The sequence below is a fragment of the Pseudopodoces humilis genome, chromosome 9 (genome assembly GCF_049639895.1).
Source record: "Pseudopodoces humilis isolate 2021_Gansu_Grassland_sample_001 chromosome 9, ASM4963989v1, whole genome shotgun sequence".
In the NCBI taxonomy this organism is placed as follows: Eukaryota; Metazoa; Chordata; class Aves; order Passeriformes; family Paridae; genus Pseudopodoces; species Pseudopodoces humilis.
This window is the reverse complement of record NC_142208.1, coordinates 22,774,249-22,792,834: the sequence shown is the minus strand read 5'-3', so window position 1 is coordinate 22,792,834 and position 18,586 is coordinate 22,774,249. Positions and strand designations below refer to the sequence as shown.

Sequence of the window (18,586 nt, the reverse complement as noted above, 5' to 3'; positions counted from 1 at the left end):
CGGGCGGGGGAGGCTCCTCCCCGGGCCGGCTGGAGCTCGGCTCGCCCCGCGGGGACTGACGCACACGCAGCCCGGTAACAGATGGCCCCGCCGCCTGCGGGGACCCGCGGGTCGCCCTCGGGACGCGGCCCCACGGCCCACCCCGCACCGGCGGCGGAAGTAGGAGCGGGACGGCCCGCGGCGGCGCGGGGCGGCTTCGCCCGGAAACCCGCGGCCCCGTGGCTGCGCAGCGCTGCGCGGGGCCGCCACCGGCCCGGGGCCGGGCCCGGACCCGGTCGGCAATCGCCGCCGCGGCGACAGGTGGGTCCCGGCGGGAGGAGGGACCCGGCGTGTGCCCGGGGCAGCGCGGAGCCCTCTCGGGCGGCGCTGGGTGTGCGTGGAGCTCCGGGTGCGGCCGGTCCCTGGGAGTTACTGCCGCGGAGCCGGCTCGCGGCGGGGGGAAGGTGCCCGAGGGGTCCGTGGGGGTCTCCTAGAGAGCCGAGGGAGCAGGGTGCGGCGGGGCTCCGGGAGGGGACTGAGTGGCGGCCGTGGCTCCGTGCCCCGGCTCGCCCTGGTGCACGCTGTCGCTGACAGGATGAAGCTGCGGCAGGTCTCCGACTTGAGTGACTTCAGCCGAGGCCAGAGGCTGCGGGAGTTGCTGTGCCGCGGAGAAGGGCCCAGCCACATCCAGTCCAGCCCCGACGGGCAGCACCTCCTGCTCCTGCAGAAGAGCCGGCCGCCCACCCTGCCGCGGGTGGTGGCCTTCCAGCGCCACAGCATCGCTGGAGCCGACCTGGAGAGGAGCTGGCAGCCGCCCCAGTCAGCCCTTGTGGGACTGCTCTTCCTGCAGAGCCCTGTGGTCCTGGGCTCCTGGGTACTGGCCGTGGTGTGGGAACATGGCCGGACCGAGGTTTGGCACTTTGTGGTGGCCGTGGGCTGGCAGCTGCTGCAGACACTGGAGCTCTGCCAGGGTGCCCGGGCACGAGTCGTGTCCGTGTGCAGCCAGGGAGCCAGCCTGGTGTGGTGTGAGGAGAGGCCGCCGCTGGGTGCTCACTCGGACATGAGCAAGTGTGCTTTCAGGTTCTGTGTCTGTGCCCGCGCTCTGGAGGTGGGGGAGCAAGGCGTGCGGCTGGGCACTGTGAGGATAGTCCTGCACAACAGCCCCGAGTACCAGGTCCTGGCCTCTCCCCAACACGTCTTCCTAGTGCCTGCTGCTGCCGGCTTCGCCACCACTTCCAAATTCCTCCTAATCTGGCAGCCAGAGAAGGCAGAGTTCACCATCACAGCCCCCTCTGCAGGCTTCATCCACAGCAAGGTGCTGCACTCCAGCAGCGAGTCAGACTTCAGAAAGCTCCTGCTGGGTTCTGTGGGCCTTCTCTCAGGTTTTGCGCCTCTGGACATTCACACCTCCACTGTGTCCAACGGTGGGGGTCTGCTGCTGGTGAGCACAAAGGGTTCTGTGAGTATCGTGGAGCCAGATGGGACACAGAGGCATATCTTTGACCTGGATGGCAGTCCCCTTGCCCAAGGGAGTCCTGTCCAGCTGAAGACCTTTGGCAGCATCCTGGCCTGTGTGCTGGCTGGAGTACTGTATCTTGTTGACCAGAACAGTGGAAGGCTTGTAGAAAAGGAAGTCCTGAGCATGAAAGAGGTGCATTTCCTGGAGTCCCAGGGAGAGGAGGACAATATCCAGCTCCTCAGTCAGACTGGCATCTACAGCTTTAGCTTTTCCAAACCTGAGGACAGTAGCAGGCCTGAGCCATGCCTAGTGGAGATGGTGTTTGAGGAGGCCTGCAGATATTATCAGAGGAGGAGCCTCAGCAGCTCCAAGCTGACAGTGGAGAAGTTGAAGAAAGGTGGTACGTTCCAGGCTCCTGTGGTCCTCGCTGCCATCCTGCAGCACAACCTCCACCAGAAGCAGAAGCCAGCCCAAGGCCTACAAGACACTTATGCCAAGCTGTTGAGCACAATGAGCCTGGAGCTGCAGAGCTACATGAGCCTGGAGCTCCTCAAGACTTGCGTGGTGTGTGCCCCAGAGAGTGAGGTGGAAAGCTACTGCAAGGAGCTGGTGGAGCAGGAGGTCAGCCGCATTCTGCAGTCTGACATGGACAAGGACAACTTGGCCTATCTGAACTCTGTCTTTGCCTCCTTCCCCAAGGCTGCCTGGAAAGCCATAAGGAGCTGCCTCCAGCTGCAGCAGAATGGGGATGGCCTCTTGGTAGCCAGGGCCACCCCAGAGGTATGGAAGAAGGTCCTGTGTCAGCCGCAGCTGGAGGAGGTGGGTCAGAATGGGATGGTCCCACTCTTTGAGCTCATTTGCGCCTCCTTCCTGAGGTTCAAACCCAAGTGGTTGCCCAGCTTTGTAGAGCTGACCCAGCAGTATGTTAGCAGCTCTTGGTCATACAGCAGCAAGGAGGGCCCAGAGGGCCGGGTGCCTCTGTACAAGAGAGCACTGGGAGTGCTGGCCCGAAAGAGCAAACACAGCGAGGCAGATGATGAGATGGAGCTGGAACTGCTGCTCTGCAGCAAGAGGCCTAAGGCCGTGCTGCAAGCTCTGCACCTTCTCATCCATCTGAAGCAGTGGCAGAGGGTGGTGGAGGTGGCAGAGAAGTTCTCCAAACTCAGCCCCTTGCTTAACAAGGAGATATTCATCACACTGCTGGCTGAGTTTGCCCAGCACCGGGAGCTGGACCCTTACCTGGACAGGCTCTGGCCATTGTGCCCTGCTGAGCTCACTGCCTCAGACATCCTCACCATGGTCCTGGAGCACCTCCCCCATTCCCAGGAGGACCCAGTGCCTTTCTCCAGTGAGGGGAACCAGCTGACTGTGGGCTTGCTTAAGCCACTGCTGCAAAGGGTTTTGCAGCGTCCCAGTGTCCAGGATGAGATGTACTCAGATGCCCTGCAGAGCACCACCTTCCCCCCTCCCACCCCACCCCGAGAGCACAAAATCCCCTCAAAAGCTGTGGCTGATGATGTTCCTCAGCCATCCATGGCAAGGACTTTGTCGCCCTCGGCACTGGTACAGGATGACAGTGTATGAAGCAGGGAAGGACAATGTCATCCCAAGCCCTGGGTGCACAAGGAGGGGAAATCCTGTGTTGGCAGTACAGAAGCCTGCTCCCTTCTGAAGCATCCCTGCAGCAGCATCTCGAAGAGCCTGTTGGGTGGCTGGGATTGGGGGATCTCCTCTTAGCCAGGGTAGGCTTTCTGGTTATTCCTAGCAAGTGCAATTGTGTGTGTGCCAGTGGAGGAGCAAATGCCAGGTGCATTTGCAGATGAAAACACTGGCTATACTACAGGACTACAGAACTGCTCCCTGCCCAAAGCACTTTGTTTTTGGTTTGTTTGGCTCCCTTTTAACTCCACTTCTTCCCTGATCCTCCAGTACTGGTGGTGCAGTGGTAGGCCGGGATACGCAGTCTTTCCGCCCCATTCTCTCCTCAGTGAGTTGGGTGGTACCTCTAAGCTCAGCCTGTGAGAAACAGGGCATGTTTCTTGCAGCTGGGTCACTGAGTCCTGCTGCTTTGGGCTCAGTCAGATGCTAAATGCCAGAGTGGCACAGCTCCATGGCACGGGGGGTCCCAGCACACATGCTGGCAGTTGCAGCACTCCACACTTTGTCTCGCCACAATTCCTCTGGGATCAGTCCTGTAGCTGTGACTGATTGCAGCTACTTAGCTGAAAAGAGCAGCCTAATTCCCTTATCTCTCTGTCCCAGACAGTACCCAAACTCTCTTCTGAGCTGAGAAGCTTGCAGCAGCCTGTGTGAGCTTGGCGCTGGCCCTGCCTTTCCCTTTCCTTTGTGGAAGCTTAGATTATGCTGCAGGACACCCGAGCCCTCTGTTCCCATCTCCTCTACCTTTGCCCTTTGCATACAAAGGGGCTTTGTCAGGGTTGTCTGGCTCATATTGTGCCTCTGTTTGCAAAATCAATGTAATTTGAGAGCAGTCTGTGCAGGAAGATCCAGCCTCTCTCAGGTGCCCACTGCCTGGCCCCCTCCACCAGGAGAGAGACCCTGGCTGTGGCTTTGCCTCTGCATTCTGGGCTGTGGTGTAAAGGAGGTGTCTGTTGCCTTGTTGGGCTGTGGGAAGTTCACCTACATTAATCCTCTTGAGAGTGGTCTTAAGTGTGGAAGACAGACTCCTTTTAAAAATAAAAGTTCCTAAAGCACTGCTGAGGTCGTGGTGGTGAATGTTCTGAGGGTACACACCCTCAGGAGGAGGGCAGTCTTGTTTTGCCTCTAGTGAAAAATGGCCAGGCTCATTTCTCTGGTGCTGCCCAGCATGGCTCACAACTGGTACAGCTGGGCTCAGAGAGCATGCCCAGGTAGCCCATTCCCTCTGTGGTACTCGGCTGCTTAGCACTGTGAAGCCATGGAGGCAGGAGTCTGCACGGGCAGCCTGGAGCGTGTGTGCCGCAGGGAAGAGCCATCCAGGCTGTGCATGGCTGTGGCTGGGCCCAGCAGAGAGTTGTGGAAGGGAGGATTTTTTTTTCAAGAGCTGCAAATTGTTTATTTTTTAGGAAAACTAGCAACAGAGAACACCTGGCTGGCCCAGCAAAATCCTGCTGCCAGGCAAAGTGTCAGAGCTGTCGTTGGAGAGATTATTATTTGGGAATCTACTGTAAAGATGTGGCAGAGTCTCCCCCAGAGAAGGGCTTGGCTGTGGAAAGTCCCTGTGGTGGAAAAAGGCCGGGCAAAGAGGAAGAGGAACTGCTGCAATGGTTCCCTAGAAACTGGCTGGTTACTGATGAGACCTTCCTTGGAGGGGGATGAAGCCAGACAGCCTTGTGCTGTGGCCATGGGACACTGTGAGTTTCCCTCTCACTCTGGCAGCTGCCACAACCATGAGCGGAAGGAGCGTGGCCTGAAAGGAGAGGTGGTGGCATCCACTGTGAGCATTTTGTATTGAGCTGTCCTTGCCTCCTCTCCAGGCAGCTGCTGGCCTTGCCTGACACTGGTCTCACCCACCTCCCAGGGCTGCTCAGGAGGAGGATGATGGATGGACCTCAGCACCACTTAGAGCCATGGCTCCAAGGATTGGAACACTGCCCTGGAGCTGCACTGAATGGGGAGCTGCTGAGAGCAGGCCCCACACCTTGGCAAAGGCTGTGCAGTCATTTGGGGACGACATCTTCATTTCCAGGGCTGTGTTTGGGTGCTGGTAGCCACAGTGAATAAGGGTCAAGCTCCCTGCCTTCCAGCACTGGCTCTGCAGAGAAGCAGAGCAGGGAAGAAGCAATTCCCACAAAGCCAGAAAGCAGAAACTGAAGCCAGCAGCAGTCCTGTGTGAGCTGGCATCCCCGAGGCACAGCAAGGGAAGAGGAAGCGGGGAAAATGATGCAGTAGGGACAGCCTGAGACTTGGGAGCAGAAGCCTCCATGTATGGGCTCTAGACAAACAGGTAGTAGTCAGAATTCTGGAGGCTGAGGGTCCAGTGGAGAGGAAAACAAGGCAAAACAGAGCTGAATGCTTTCCAGGGGGTTGCTGGATATCTCACTCCAAGAACCAGGAAGGGTGGGAAAGCCTGGGGGAAGCAGGGGCCAAACCATTGTGAAGGACAGATTCAGCTGACTGACAGGCAAGCACAGGGCTCTCTCTGCAGTCAGACTGCTGCGGGAGACAGCAGGAGGTAAGACCCGTGCAGTTTCAGATAAAGCTTGAAGGAGAAACTAGCAATTAGATCTGAAGGCAAGTGGAAAAAGCAATAAGAAGAGATGCACATAGGGGAGGGGGAGCGGCCTGGCCCTCTCATTCTGCTCCAAAGAAACTTGGACTTTGCAACAAAGGAAATGAGTCAAGCTGCTCATGTATATCCCTTGTGCCTGACACGGCTTTTGGGATGGTCCTTGCACTTGCACCAGGGAGCAGCACAAAGCAATGCCTGGACTCACCCCAAGGCTCTACTAGACCAAGTTGCCCTTGGTTTATCTCTGCATGCAGCTCTTTCTGTGCAGAGCATGGCGTGTGCAGGGATGGCCACAGAAAATATCCATGCCACCATATCTTGCTGAGGGAAGGGGGTGTGGGCTGCAGGCACCACATAAACTCACTGGAAATCCACAGATGATACATACTAGGGTATCTATGCCAGAGGGAAGAGCTCATGTGCTGGGGACAGCTTGGGGTAACACTTCATGGACAGGAGACTTTGTGTAGCTTGTCCCAGGGAGGGACTTGGCACTCACCCAGTCAGAGGTGCAAAGGGCTGCCCAGTGAGGGGAACATCACTCAGTCTTAGTGACACTGAGCAGTGATCTTGTATCAACCCATAGGCTGGCTGTGGGCAAAGCACACTTGGGAACACCACAAAGAGCCCTCTGGTCCCAGGCACAGCCTCAGCTTGTGCAAGCAGTGGGGAGTCCTTCAGCCCCTAGCTCTGTGTACTTCCATCACTGCTAGACCTGAGGAGCACAGTCACATTCCAACACTGCACACAAACACACCATTTATTGTTTGACACCAAAAATTACAGCCTTGGAAAGAGGTAGGCTCCCTGCAAAAATAAATAATCACATTTTTCAAGTGAGGGGGTCTGTCCATTTCCTCCTCCATCTGTGGGTGATGGGAGTTAATGCCTTGTAGAAGGCCTGGGGATTTTGTAGGAGTAGAATGTTGGTGGCCTGCAAAACCAAGGTCACATATGTCACCCCCAGCCAGAGAGGGGATCAAGGGACAGCTCCAGATGCACTGGGATGGTCAAATATCATCCCACCCAGCCCCACAGGAAATAGGGTATGGAGACAGCTTTCCCCAGACCCAGCAGCTTGGGAGACTGAGACCAGCAGCACCTCCAGACTTAGGAGTGTGGGAAGATGATAGGGGACACCACAACTGCATGCACACTCCTTGGTCTGCACTCGCCCTGGTCCCCACCCCCCTCCCTCTTGTCCCCTGATGCCCCTGTGTTACATGGGGGCTGCCCCCCACCCCACACAGGGACCTGGCAGTGTAAGTAGCTTACATCTCAAAGTCTTCATTCCTAGAGGAGAGAAAAATGAGGGGACAGTGTTAGTGGGGCAAGAAGATGCCTTGTGGGAGAGCACATAGGCTTCAGGGTGCTGTGGTCCCCTCCACCCTATCTGCCTGATCTGAAGAGAGCATGGGCTCTTACAGGCCCCAGAGCATCAGTGCTCCTTCCCCAGGCAGGCAGGGCCCCACACTCAGTGGCTCAGCAGCACCCAGATCCCTATACCTCAACTTCAGCTCCCTGAGGTTCCTGGGCAGCTGAGCCCATGGCTCCAGCCAGCTCAGAGGAGCTGGGGAACCCCCAGCACAACAGCTGCACCACAGGGCCACGATGGAAATGGAAATCCAGCTAGAAACTGCTCACTACCCTCAGGGGTCAGTGCCTGTCCTGGTGATGGAGGTGCCAGGCAGCCCCAGGACACCAGTGGCCACAGGCACGTGAACAAGCACTGCACCCTCATGGCATGACACCAACCATGCAGCACACTGCATTCTGCCCAGCATCCAGCTGTGCTCCCATGCCAGTGCTCCAGCAAAAAAATGGTGCAAAACAGAGCAAGTCACGGGGTGGACTTGAGCCAGGCTGGGGCTGCAGCCCTGCCTTGCTCCTTCCTCCAAAGGGGATGCACCTTTGTCCACCCAAATGGGAGGTTCAGAGCAGGCAGAGAAAAACTCCAGAACATGCCCATCTTCAGATGCTGAGGGCCCCAAGCCACCTCTCAGGTTCTCCCCAACCCACATTACTTTGGCCTGAGCCCCACAGGCTGCCACAGGACATGAAGGGACATGTGGCAGGGGGACCCCAGACCCAGCGTAGTCACAGGGGGTGGGGCTGCTCCTCACCTATACACATCAGCAATATCCATGCGGCGGTAAAACTTGGCAAGCCTGACAGCCAGGATGATGCTGGGCAGCAGGAACAAGGTGCACCAGCCCAGGCTGAACCAGAAGGCATTCTGCATGGGGTGGAGGAAGAGCCATTAGGTCCAGAGAACAACTGGGAGCATCTCTTCTGCTCCCAGCACTCCCCAATAACCACTCACTGCTTCTCAGAGCCCAGCCTTTCCTCTTAGCCACAGCAGTTTGCTGAGCAGAAGCTGAGCGCTGTTCCCTGTGCATCCCTGATCCTTCCCTGCATCCCTCATCCTGTGCATGAGGACGACAAGAGGACTTCACTGCCACCCCACACACGTGTGTCACTCTACACACCACTGCTCCACTCACCACAGAGTCCATGATATAGTCACAGCCAATGGCTTCCACATTATCCAAGGACTGAGCTATGGGCTTGCAACGTGCCACATCTTCTGTCACCTGGGGACATGGTGGGCACAGCATATGTCAGCATCCACCAAGCCTCGGAGCTCATTCTTTCCTTCTCTCCACCTCACTACGGAAGGCTCAGCTTACCCTGCTCTTGGCCCATGAAATGTAGGTTTCAAAGAAATCCAACAGCTGCTCCAGGAAGGCCCATGTCTCCTGAAGGGGCAAGCATAGAGTGATGTTGCCCCACCATCCCCCTCCATGCCCCATATCCCCTCCATGTCAGGGTCAGGGCTCTCAGACCACCTCAGCCCAGCAGCAATAGGGCTGAATGCTTCACCCCGCCCACATCCCTTGCCGGGGATGCCATAAGCGAAAGGGGACCCAGGGGTGCAGGACAAACAGCCAGACAAGGTTTGGCTTCCCTATATAGAGGGAGGTCTTGGTGAGGGGGTCTGCTCCGTGTGACCTGGCAGCAGGGCAAGGAAAGCTCACATTCTTGATGATGTTTGGTGTCTCCCTCTCCAGGAACTCCTGGGTTTTGCTGGCTTTGTCCAGCGCAGCTGTTGTCTGTCCCTGAGGTGAAAGGTGCTGTCAGCAGTGTGATCTAAGTGGGGTTTCTGCACTTCACCAACCCTGCACAGCAGCTATCCCTGGGGCACAGCCTCTCAGAGCTGTGGTGTTCCCAGCAGTCACACACTGGTAGCGCCAAGTACCCCAGGCAGAGGGAGCCTGCACCTGGCAGGGTCCATGGCCTCTCTCCCTCTACCCTATGAACAGCCCCTGCAGCACACGAAGAGTCCCATAGCAGCCCCTCAGACTGCAAGTTAGTCCCACCACCTCCACTGCAGGACTTCGAGGGTGCTTTGAAGGGTGCCTGGGACTGGTATGCACTACCCTGATGCAGCTTACCTCTAGCTGGGCAGCCCCACGCTGCACTGAGTGGATGTTCTCCTTCAGACTTTGCTGGGGACAGAGGGAAGGGGGGTCAGAGGTGCAGACCCCACAGCTCACATAAGACCCTGCCAGCAGGCTCTGAGCTCTAGGGAAGTCCAACCCAGCATCCCCAGGACATCCCCCAGCACTGCTCACCAGTGGCCCAGAGAAGCTCGCCTGCATCTCCTTTTCCAGCTCCCTCAGTTCGCGAGCGTTATCTTCCAGGGCCACCTTCTCATCCGCGCCCTGGAAGAGCCGCAGTCAGCAGTGCCCAACTCTGTGCCTCACCACAGCCAGCTGATGGGCCAGGCTGGGGAAAAGAGCTGGGTGAGAGTAAAGGGCCTCCCTCCAACACTCAGGCAGGCATAGAAGAGCCCTGCAACCAGTGTCTTTGGGACAGGGTGGCTATGGCCCTGGAATGTCATAGTCTCTCACCACTTTTTCTGCCAGCTGCTCCAACTCTGCAGCCAGATCCAGGAGGCTTCCCTGGGTCATATTCTGATCCAGCTGGAAAAGGCAGAGACAGCTATGAGAATGAAAAAAGGGGTTCATAAGGGGAGCTATACCCCTTCTTTGTGGGGCAGAGTGGAGCCAGGGCCTTCTGGGCAGAGGATGTGCCTAGTTACCCTAATGAGTTACACAGATGGCAGAGGACTCCCACAGCAGCAAAGGAGACAGCAGTAGACGTCCCCAATCCACATGCAAGCCCCCCAATCCCAAGACCAGGCTATACCCAGCACACCTGCTCCAGGGTGAGGGTGAAGTTGGGGGGCTGTCCGGCCCGACTGGCATTCAGCAGCAGGTCTTTCTGGCTCTGGCTGAGCAGGAAGACGGGGCTTAGGGTGATGTTCATCTTCTCAAAAACTGTGGAGATGTTTCCTGTGTACTGCCAGAGCAAAGGGGACCACGATGAGACATGTGCCGGCACCTCACTGTCCCCTCAGCTTTTGGTCTGGATCCCTGTCCTCAAGATGCTGGCACCCCTATGCTCACCTGGCTGATATTCAAGAGCTCATCCAGGGACATGCTCTGGTCCAAGTGCAGAGTTTGCCACAGGGAAGCATCTTGCTGGCACTGCCTGCAGGATGGGGGCATAGGGTTGAAAACAGGGCAGGCGAGGACCACCCCGTCCCAGGAACATGTCCTCACCTGTGCAGGTAGGTTGCACCTTGCTCCTTCCCTGCAATCAGTGCCTACCCACAGCCTGGGAAGGTAGGGAAAGCTGTCCTGCTCCTGGAGAGCATCTGAGGGCATTGAGCAGCTCTACCCCCACCAAAGGCACAGTGTCAAGGCTGGGACCCACCTGTATATCTCTGAGAAGTTTGCCGTGTCACCCTTCAGGCCCAGCAGCTCTGAGAGATTGAAGTTTGGGATCACACCAGGGGTGTCCAGGAGCTAAGAGCAAGGAAAGAGATGGAGAAACTAGACACAGTACAGAGCAGGACACCTTGGTAGAAAATCCTAAATGGCCAGTGCTGCCTCTGCTCCACCAGCAGCCCTCATTTAGGAAGCAGTATCTCCAGGCAGGGCTGTGTCCCCACAGCGAGCTTACCTGGAAGAGCTGCTGGTTGCGCCAGGACTCACAGAAGAGCATGTAAATGTTCCCCCCCAGCACGAAGATGATCATCACCAGCAGCATGAGCAGCCAGAAGAAGATGAAACTGAAGCCAACCCCTCTGCCAGGACAGAAATGCCATCAGTACCAGCAGTCCTGTGGCCCAGCACTGATGCTGGCATTGCCTCCGGCTCACAGAGCCCAGGGGTTACACACCCCTCATCCCCACAGTTGTGGGAACACCACCCTTCCCACAAACTTGTCTCTGCTCTGCCTTCAGACCCCAGAGCATGACTGGGCTCTACCCTGGAGCTTGGATTCCAGAATAGCTTCCCACAGCTTTGCAAGCCAGCACTCCCCCGCAGAGCTGCAGGACCCACGCACACACTGCCAGCCCTCGCCATCGCGGGGCAAATGGGCTCCCCTTGAATGCCTCTCACCAGCACCACGTTTGGCCTTCAGTTTACCACCTGCACAGGGAGTTGCCATGGGGCAGGCCATTCAGCTGCAGTAACATGATGATTTAGGAGCTCGAGCATTCCCAGGCCAGCCCTGCCCACCCATCCCACTGCTCCCACACATGTCCTTGGCAGCCAGTTGAGCCTCACGCCATGAAGAAGTTCCCGCCAGCATCGGAGAGGCTGCTGCGCTGTGTGGGCAGCACACCTTCCTTCAGCCCCAGGGGCCCCAGCAGCAGCCCTAAAACATTGCAGAGGACCACCAGCAGCACTGTGCAGCACAGAAGGGTACACACAATCAACCTAGGGAAGACAAAGGGCAGGAGTCAGGTAGCAGAGCCTGGGACCCTGAGCAGCACCCTACAGCCCACAGCTGCCTTCATGGGGAGGAAAAAAGGTCCCAGACACCACAGCAGGGAAGGGGCACGTGTGTCTGGTGGGCACAGCTCTGACCACCCTGTACCCACAACTCCACCACCCAGCAAGCCCCCACCTCCAGCAACTGGAGGAGCAGGAGCCTTAAAACTCTCCAGACAATGGAGCCAGGACCAGCAGTCTCTCACTTACCTGAGCCCATCCCAGGCAATGACTGGCTCCCTGTACTCCTCCAACACTGATGTGGCATCATTCACGAAGGCCTCAACTTTCTCCTCCACATCCAGGAGTGGCAACTCTTCCTGCAAGCTTCTGATCTCCTGCCTGATGAGGCCCAGCTGGTCCTGGCTCTCTGCAAGGAGACGGGGACACGCTGACATTGTGAGCTGCCACCTAGGCAGCAAGGACTCAGAAAGGATAGGAAAGGGGTAGTCCTGGCCAAGGATGACATTGGCATGATGGCACCTGGGGACAGCCAGGGCTGCAGGGAAGGTCTCCAGGAAAGATTGGCTTGAGAAGGGAGGAGGGAACCCTAGAAGAGGGAGAAGTCAGCACACAAAGCCCTACTTACTTGCCACCACTTCCTGGGACTGCTCTCGTACCTTGTCAGGGATCATCTCCAGTGTTCTGTTAACCTGCATCCAGGGGAGCACAGCATGAAACTCACATCCCTGCCTACAACCCCAGGGCTGAGCAGAACATCCCCTTGTCCCCAGATTCTAGTAGCACAGGACAGCCAGGCTCCCCACAGCACCCAGGCCACCCTACCAGTGTGCAGGGATGGTTGGGACAGCAAGCAGACCTCTGGCCAGCCCCTCCCTCCATGTCACACACTGAACTCCTGACAGAGCTCTTCCCACACCATTCCCCATCAGCACAGCCCCAGCAGTTGCAGGAGCACCCAGCTTTGTGACTGGGTGAAGGGAACACCCCTTACCTCCTCTAAATCAGTCTCTATGTTTGAGTCAGAGACCTCACGCAGGGCCTCCAGCTGCTGCTCCACACCTGGGATCTGCAGGGAAGAGCCTGGGGTGAGGGAGCGGTAGGGGTTGGGCCAGGGGCTGCTGGGGCCCCCCACCTGCACCTTGTCCCTCCTCACCATGCTGAAGTTGGCAGTGAAGGTGAGCCCATCCAGGGACACATGGCTGCAGGGGAGGCCACAGTTCCGCAGGGTGTGGTTGAGCTTGTCCTGCAGGCTGATCAACCGCTGGCTGTAGTTGCCCTGCAGCTCCTCGAGGTCTGAGCGACTGATGGCAATGTTGCCAAAGGTGTCCTTCAGTGTCTCCATCCCTGGGGAGATAGTGGGGACCTCAGGGCCTCATCCTGCCAGTGGGGCAGGGACTCATTCTCACCCAACTGAACCTCAGGAACCCACGAAAAAATGCAACATAGGGGTGCCCTCAAAGTCATGGCACTTGCCCCAGCATGTGGTTGGGAGGCCAAAGGGATCCACCTCCAAGGGAGCCTTACCCAAACATGCACCTACTCCCCATCTCTTGGTTCCAACATCCCCCTGAGTCCCTTGCCAGAGTCCCAGGGATGGGGCCAGTACCTTGCAAAAGGTTCTGGAGAGATCCCAGAGCCCCGTCCATGCTGCTCCTGATGCGCAAGGTGATCATAGCGCCCAGGTTGGGCCCAATGTCTGCAGAGATGGGAGAGGTGATGTCAATGACAGGATCCCTGCAAGGTCCTGGGGCTTGCAGGAAAGCTGGTGAAAACACTGACACCACCAGCACCCCTCCCTCACCCACCCTCCAGGTGGGGGGCAATGGGAACCTCCCCACCCTCGCACCACCTGCATCACCCTTCCCAGAGAGGAGCCTGAATGAAGAAAAGAAGCAACTGGGGCAGAGCTGGAGCTTGGAAGAGCCTCCAGACCCAGTCCCTTTAGACATCCCCATAACAACCAGCCCAGTGGCCCACAGGGTCAGCAACCATCCACAGGGCAGAAAGGTAAACCCATACCACACCCCACTGCCCAAGAACCCCCAGCCCTGGAGCAGCTCGCCACAGAACCATGGGGATGCTCCAGCCCCTCCCATCGCACACCCTCACCCTGGAGGCTGTGGTTGGCGTAGTCCAGCGGGACATCGCTCCTGCTGATGATAAAATCGACTTGCTGTAGGGACAGACATGTGGTGTCAGTGAGGGTGGGGACCTTTCTCTGCTGCCAGCCCCTCTGTTGCCCTTCCCCAGGGGGCTATTTGGGCTGCTCCTCCTGCCTGGCCCCTTGCCCCCAAGACGTGGCAGGGGGACCATGCGTGCCTGGGGGATGGAGGCCGCGTAGGTGTGGACGTCATGCAGAGTGTTGTTCACATTGGGGAAGGTACTCTTCACAGCCTGGGAGAAGCGGGCATTGCTGATGAGGGCACAGACACCACCAGCCCTGCGAGGGAAGGGTGGCAGGGTCAGCATATGGGGAGTTCAGTCCCAATACTCTCCAAATCCACCCACACATACCCCAGCCTGCAGGGTCTGGAGCACACCAGTGAGTGTGCACACTTGCTGGAGCATCCCAGCAAGTGCCCTGCACTGAGGGACCAGAGAGGAGGGACACAGGAAACTGAGGCACGGGGGAGCCCGGTACACCTTGGGGAAGCTTTCGGGAAAGGTCTGCGCGGTGCCAATGCGCAGCCCCCCGGGGCCAGCTTCCCACCGCCGGCCTTCCTCTCCTTTGTCCCGCCGTGCCGGGATCTGCTCGTGAACAATGGCAGTTTCCTGGCACGGCCGCAGAGCGCCGGCATTTCCAGCCACCCCCGGGTTCCATCCGGAGCCTCCCGGCCACGCACTCACAGGAGGAAAGCGGAGAGCAGCAGGACAGAGGTCCAGAACGCCCGGCGCCGGCAGCCCATCCGCCGGCCCTGCTTCTGGTACATGCGGCCCCCGCAGTGCCCGCAGCAGCGGCAGCAGCAGAAGCAGCATCCCACCAGCGGCACGAGGATGACGAGCAGGATTCCAATGGCCGCACAGACGAGGAAACCCAGTTCATAGAGCAGCAGCTGGGATAGGTAGAATGAGAGGCAGCATAACGCTGAGCCCTGAAGGCTCCTCAGCTCTGCACACCCTGTCCAGACCCAAACAGACAAAATGGGTCCCCCCAGGGAGCAGAACGCCTCCCCTCGCTGCTGCCCAGCATCCAGGGCTCAGCCTCAGAGCAGCACCACCAGCATCCCCCAGTACACGGTGGTCTGGGGCTGTCAGCTCCCCACCTCAGCTGCCTGCTCACCTCGTGGATGTCCTCCCAGCTGGACTCACTCTGGGATTGCCCAAAATTAATCATATCTGGGAGACAAGAAGCACAGAGGGCTGTGAGCAGGTGCTGGGCCCTATGGGGCTCTCCAAGAGGGCCCCAGACCCTGCTCACCCCACAGAGGCACTTTCAGCCTGAGGCATCACCTGCATCTCAGACCAGCTCAGAGTATGGCATTTTTCTCCCTTGCAGCTGCCCTCCCCAGCCATCACATCATGCAGCATTTTTGCACACAGGAAAAGTGCTGCCAGCCCCAAGGCTCCCAGGGGTCCACAGAACAAGGGGGTTCCTCGCCACAGTGGGCATAAAGGACACCACCCATGGGGCTGCCCTGCTGCAGCCCAGCCTCACACAGATAGCCAAGGGCACTGCCAGTGAGGAATGAGTACTGGGGCAAAGGCCCACTGCCATGCTGCCTCTTTCATTCCCAGGGTTCTCCTTGCCTGTGCCCCATGCCCTCAATACAAGCCTTAATAGCACTTGGGGCACATATACCCTGGTGTCTATGTGACACAAGTCCATAAAGCCATGTGTGCCAGCCACACCTCTGCTAGCACATTGATGGTGAGCAAGGGTTGAAGCCAGTGAAGGAGGAAATACAAGTGGCAGCATCCGGAGTGGCATTTCCCTCCAGGTGGGAAGTACTTGCCCCATGAATATCGAGAAGCTGCAGGGCCCTGGTATCACCTGTGCAAACCTGCAGCTGCTTCAGGACAGAGCTGTGACAGCAACAGGAGCAAGGACAAGTGCTGGCAAGCAGGGCAGTGCACAGGGAGAGCCCACAGTGTTGCCACTGGCACTGGGACACACTGCTCTTGGCGGCCAGCAAACACAGGGGGCTGCAAGGCAGGCAAAGACCCTGCAGGCAGAGTGGGTTTGCTCTGCACACTTTGGGGGCCTAGGATTAAGGTACCTGGAGGGAGAATGGGAAAGGAGTCTGCAAGGCAGCACTACCACTAACACCTGTCCTGGGGCCCAGCTAAGATAGCCCCACAGTTGTTATGGGACATGAGCAGGACACAGGAGGCAATCCTTGGGATCCCATTCCTGATTACCCCAGCCATATCCCTCCTCAGCCAGTAACCCAGTGTTTAAATGCTGGACGGACAGTCAGCACTGCAGGAGGGCTCATGTTTAACGGGGACCCAAGCATCCCCCCAGCCCTGCCAGCCCCCCGCCGCCATGCACCCACCTATGGGCAGGGGGTTGGGCTGCACCAGCCGCAGGAAGCCGTGTGCCATTGTCACCAGCCCTGGCGTGCTGCTCCCCGGCGCCTCCGGGCCAGGGCCGTACGTGGGCTTCGAGATGTTCCCCAGCTCCATCGCAGCAGCTCCTGTGGACACCTGGGCACCGGGAGGAGCTGTTGGTGTCGTCGGGGCACGGGACCACCCAGCCTGCCCTGCCTCCGACCAGGAAATGCAGAGAGAAAAAAATCAAGCACCTGCCCGGTCCTGCCCGGAAGAAAAGAGCTGCGGGAGAGCACCGAGGAAGGATGGGGAGTCCTGTGAGCAGTGGGGTGGGTGGGAAGCCAGGCAGGAGGGACCGGGGGCTGTGAGGGATAAAACGGATTCAGAGCACTCACCCTGTCCTCTGACACCTCTCTGCGCCCACGGCTGCGGCAGGGTCCGGCCGCACCGTGCCAGTGCCCAGGTCTGTGGTTTGTTTAAGTTTCAGCGACGACTGCTGACAAGCTGTTTGCCGGGGCAGGAGGCGATGCCGGGATCGCCCCACCCTGCCCCTTACGGCTCTTGGCACCCGGCCACCTCGGGCCGCCTCCGGGGCAGAGTCACCAGCGACCTGTCCCGACTCAGGCATCGGGAAGAGTCCCTCTCCTCGCCCTCCGCTAAGCTTCCCTGCCCATGCTGGTTTCCTCCTGCCCCAGCCCAGGAGCTGGGTGGCCCGGGGTGATCCCGAGGGCAGCCGTCCCGCCCGCTCCGCCCCACACCATCTGCATCCCTTCGGGATGGGGCGCGTTGAGCCGTTCACAATTTCAACACAAACCAGCTGTAGCCACAGAAGCAGGTTTTGCATCTAAAAACCTTCCCAAATGGGGCACTGCGGCAAACCCAGCATTTTTCACACGCGTCCCGGTCCCCCCAAGCGATGAACAGCCTCCCGGCCCCCACAGACAGCATTTTTTCTCCAAGGCTGGGCGCCCTCTCGGCTTCATCCCCGCTCCCCGCAGAGCTTTCCCACGCCGCGTGGCTCCATCCCCCGCCCCGCCGCCGGAGCTCCGGGAGCCGCAGCCGGGGGCAGGAGCGGGGAGGGGCCGGGGGTCGCTCCCGGTTGTGCCGCGGACGCACCCGGTGGACGCGGGGCAGCTGCCCGGGGGGCCACGCCGCGGCGGGCGGAGCTCCCCAGCTCGGCACGGCTCCGCACCGAGCCCGCGGCGCGGGCGGCCCCGGGAGGTGCGGGCAGGGCCGGACAGAGCCGCCCCTTCCGCCCCGGCCCGCCGGGATCTGTCCCGGCCGTGCGGCCGCGCCGGCCCCCTCCTCTGCCGAGGGGAGCCCTCTGCCCCACCCCTCCCCGCTGCACCCTTCCACCCGGGGATCACGCCTGCTCCTTGCCCCGGCCCACCCTGGCATCCTGCATCTCCCCCAGAGACCCCGGCCCCTGCCCTGTCCCGCATAGGAGAGCCTGCCGCTCACAGGCCCTCTGCCTGCGGATGCTCCCTCCTTGTCTAACAGAACCAGCACTCACCCCTCACTGCCAGAGCCACCGCTGGCCCCTCCAGAAGCCCACCCTGCCACAGCACCCTTGCCAGCAGCCCGCCCACGCTGCCCACCTTGCCCCTGTGCCAGCCCTCAACTGTGCCCTCCTGCGCTGGAGTAGCTGGAACCCCCAGCATGGTCCTCTACCCTTGGCCTGTGTCCCTGCATGGGACACCACAGGCTTTTGGAGAGGGACCAGCAGGGACTCTGGGTGAGCGGTACCTGAATGCCCTTTGCATGGTGATCTCCCTGGCCCCTCCATCACCCACGGCTTGCTCATTGCCACCTGCAGTTACTGCTTAACTTTCCTTGGCACAAGCAGGCACCACCGCCCTCCGTGACCTTAGGTGAAAGTAGCACAGGGAAGAGGACAGCCCTGCTTTGGGTTTTCTTCCTGGTCTGGCCCATGCTGGGTGCCAGAGTGTCATGTGGGACCCTGTGGCACAGCACTGGCATTGGGACAGGGCAACAGAGGACACAGATTCATCCCAACAAAAAAGGAGGGAAAAAAAAAAGCAAGTAGTGATTTTCTCACAGCACTGGAACTGATGTGGGGAAGGAGGTTTGGGGGCTTCAAGGTATCCTTGGGCTTTCCAGGTCAGACCTCAACCCCCTAAGTGTGGGGGCCTTGGGGCCCTCCAGCAGCTCCCAGGTGCATGTGCAGGATCCAACCAGGCATATACAGGATCCGTCACAGATGGCAGGACCTGCTCCTGCAGGCCATTGATCCCTTCCCGCCCAGGGCATCCCACTAAGCCTGCCAGAGCTCAGGGCATGCCAGAAACAAGGGTATTGATGCCTCAGCTCTGGGTGCCACACTGGGCTCACCTGGGCCAACCTGCCCTCCCCAGCCATCACATCATGCAGCATTTTTGCATACAGGAAAAGTGCTGCCAGCCCCAAGGTTCTCAGGGGTCCACAGAACAAGGGGGTGAGCACCTGCACCCTGTAGCACCCCCAACCTCAGCCCTGTCAGGGGAAAGGATAGCCTGGTGACACCCCTCACTGCAGATGTCAACCCAACCCCTGCTTCTACTCTGAAGATACAGGCTCATCCTGCTCTCACCCTCTGCTGCATCAGCCCTGTTT

The 18,586-nt window shown here is 59.1% G+C and overlaps 2 protein-coding genes across 4 annotated transcripts; one reads left to right on the top strand and one right to left on the bottom strand.

The window, feature by feature from the left end:
- Positions 1 to 221: 221 nt before the first annotated feature.
- Positions 222 to 4,152, top strand: HPS6 (HPS6 biogenesis of lysosomal organelles complex 2 subunit 3). Its single transcript, XM_005520865.3, has 2 exons — positions 222 to 300; positions 574 to 4,152. The coding sequence occupies exon 2, from the start codon at positions 575 to 577 to the stop codon at positions 3,020 to 3,022; it is 2,448 nt and encodes an 815-aa protein (XP_005520922.1). The 5' UTR covers positions 222 to 300; position 574; the 3' UTR covers positions 3,023 to 4,152.
- A 2,259-nt stretch (positions 4,153 to 6,411) lies between these two features.
- LOC102101023 (prominin-1-A-like) lies at positions 6,412 to 16,996 on the bottom strand. Of its 3 annotated transcripts, none has more exons than XM_088059624.1 (25): positions 16,369 to 16,501; positions 15,979 to 16,189; positions 14,763 to 14,818; positions 14,330 to 14,535; positions 13,802 to 13,922; positions 13,592 to 13,655; positions 13,089 to 13,178; positions 12,636 to 12,826; positions 12,474 to 12,548; positions 12,108 to 12,171; positions 11,729 to 11,888; positions 11,312 to 11,464; positions 10,701 to 10,824; positions 10,452 to 10,543; positions 10,142 to 10,226; positions 9,891 to 10,034; positions 9,584 to 9,655; positions 9,305 to 9,394; positions 9,125 to 9,178; positions 8,708 to 8,788; positions 8,360 to 8,428; positions 8,174 to 8,263; positions 7,793 to 7,905; positions 6,945 to 6,962; positions 6,412 to 6,603 (listed from the first exon to the last, which is right to left on the bottom strand). In XM_088059624.1, the coding sequence occupies exons 2-25, from the start codon at positions 16,106 to 16,108 to the stop codon at positions 6,552 to 6,554; spliced, it is 2,394 nt and encodes a 797-aa protein (XP_087915750.1). In that variant the 5' UTR covers positions 16,109 to 16,189; positions 16,369 to 16,501; the 3' UTR covers positions 6,412 to 6,551. The 3 variants fall into 3 exon arrangements, with proteins under 3 accessions (XP_087915750.1, XP_087915751.1, XP_014105635.2); XM_088059625.1 differs by having other exon boundaries at positions 15,979 to 16,185; positions 16,369 to 16,488; XM_014250160.2 differs by lacking the exons at positions 14,330 to 14,535; positions 14,763 to 14,818 and having other exon boundaries at positions 15,979 to 16,185; positions 16,369 to 16,996.
- Between the last annotated feature and the right edge of the window lie 1,590 nt (positions 16,997 to 18,586).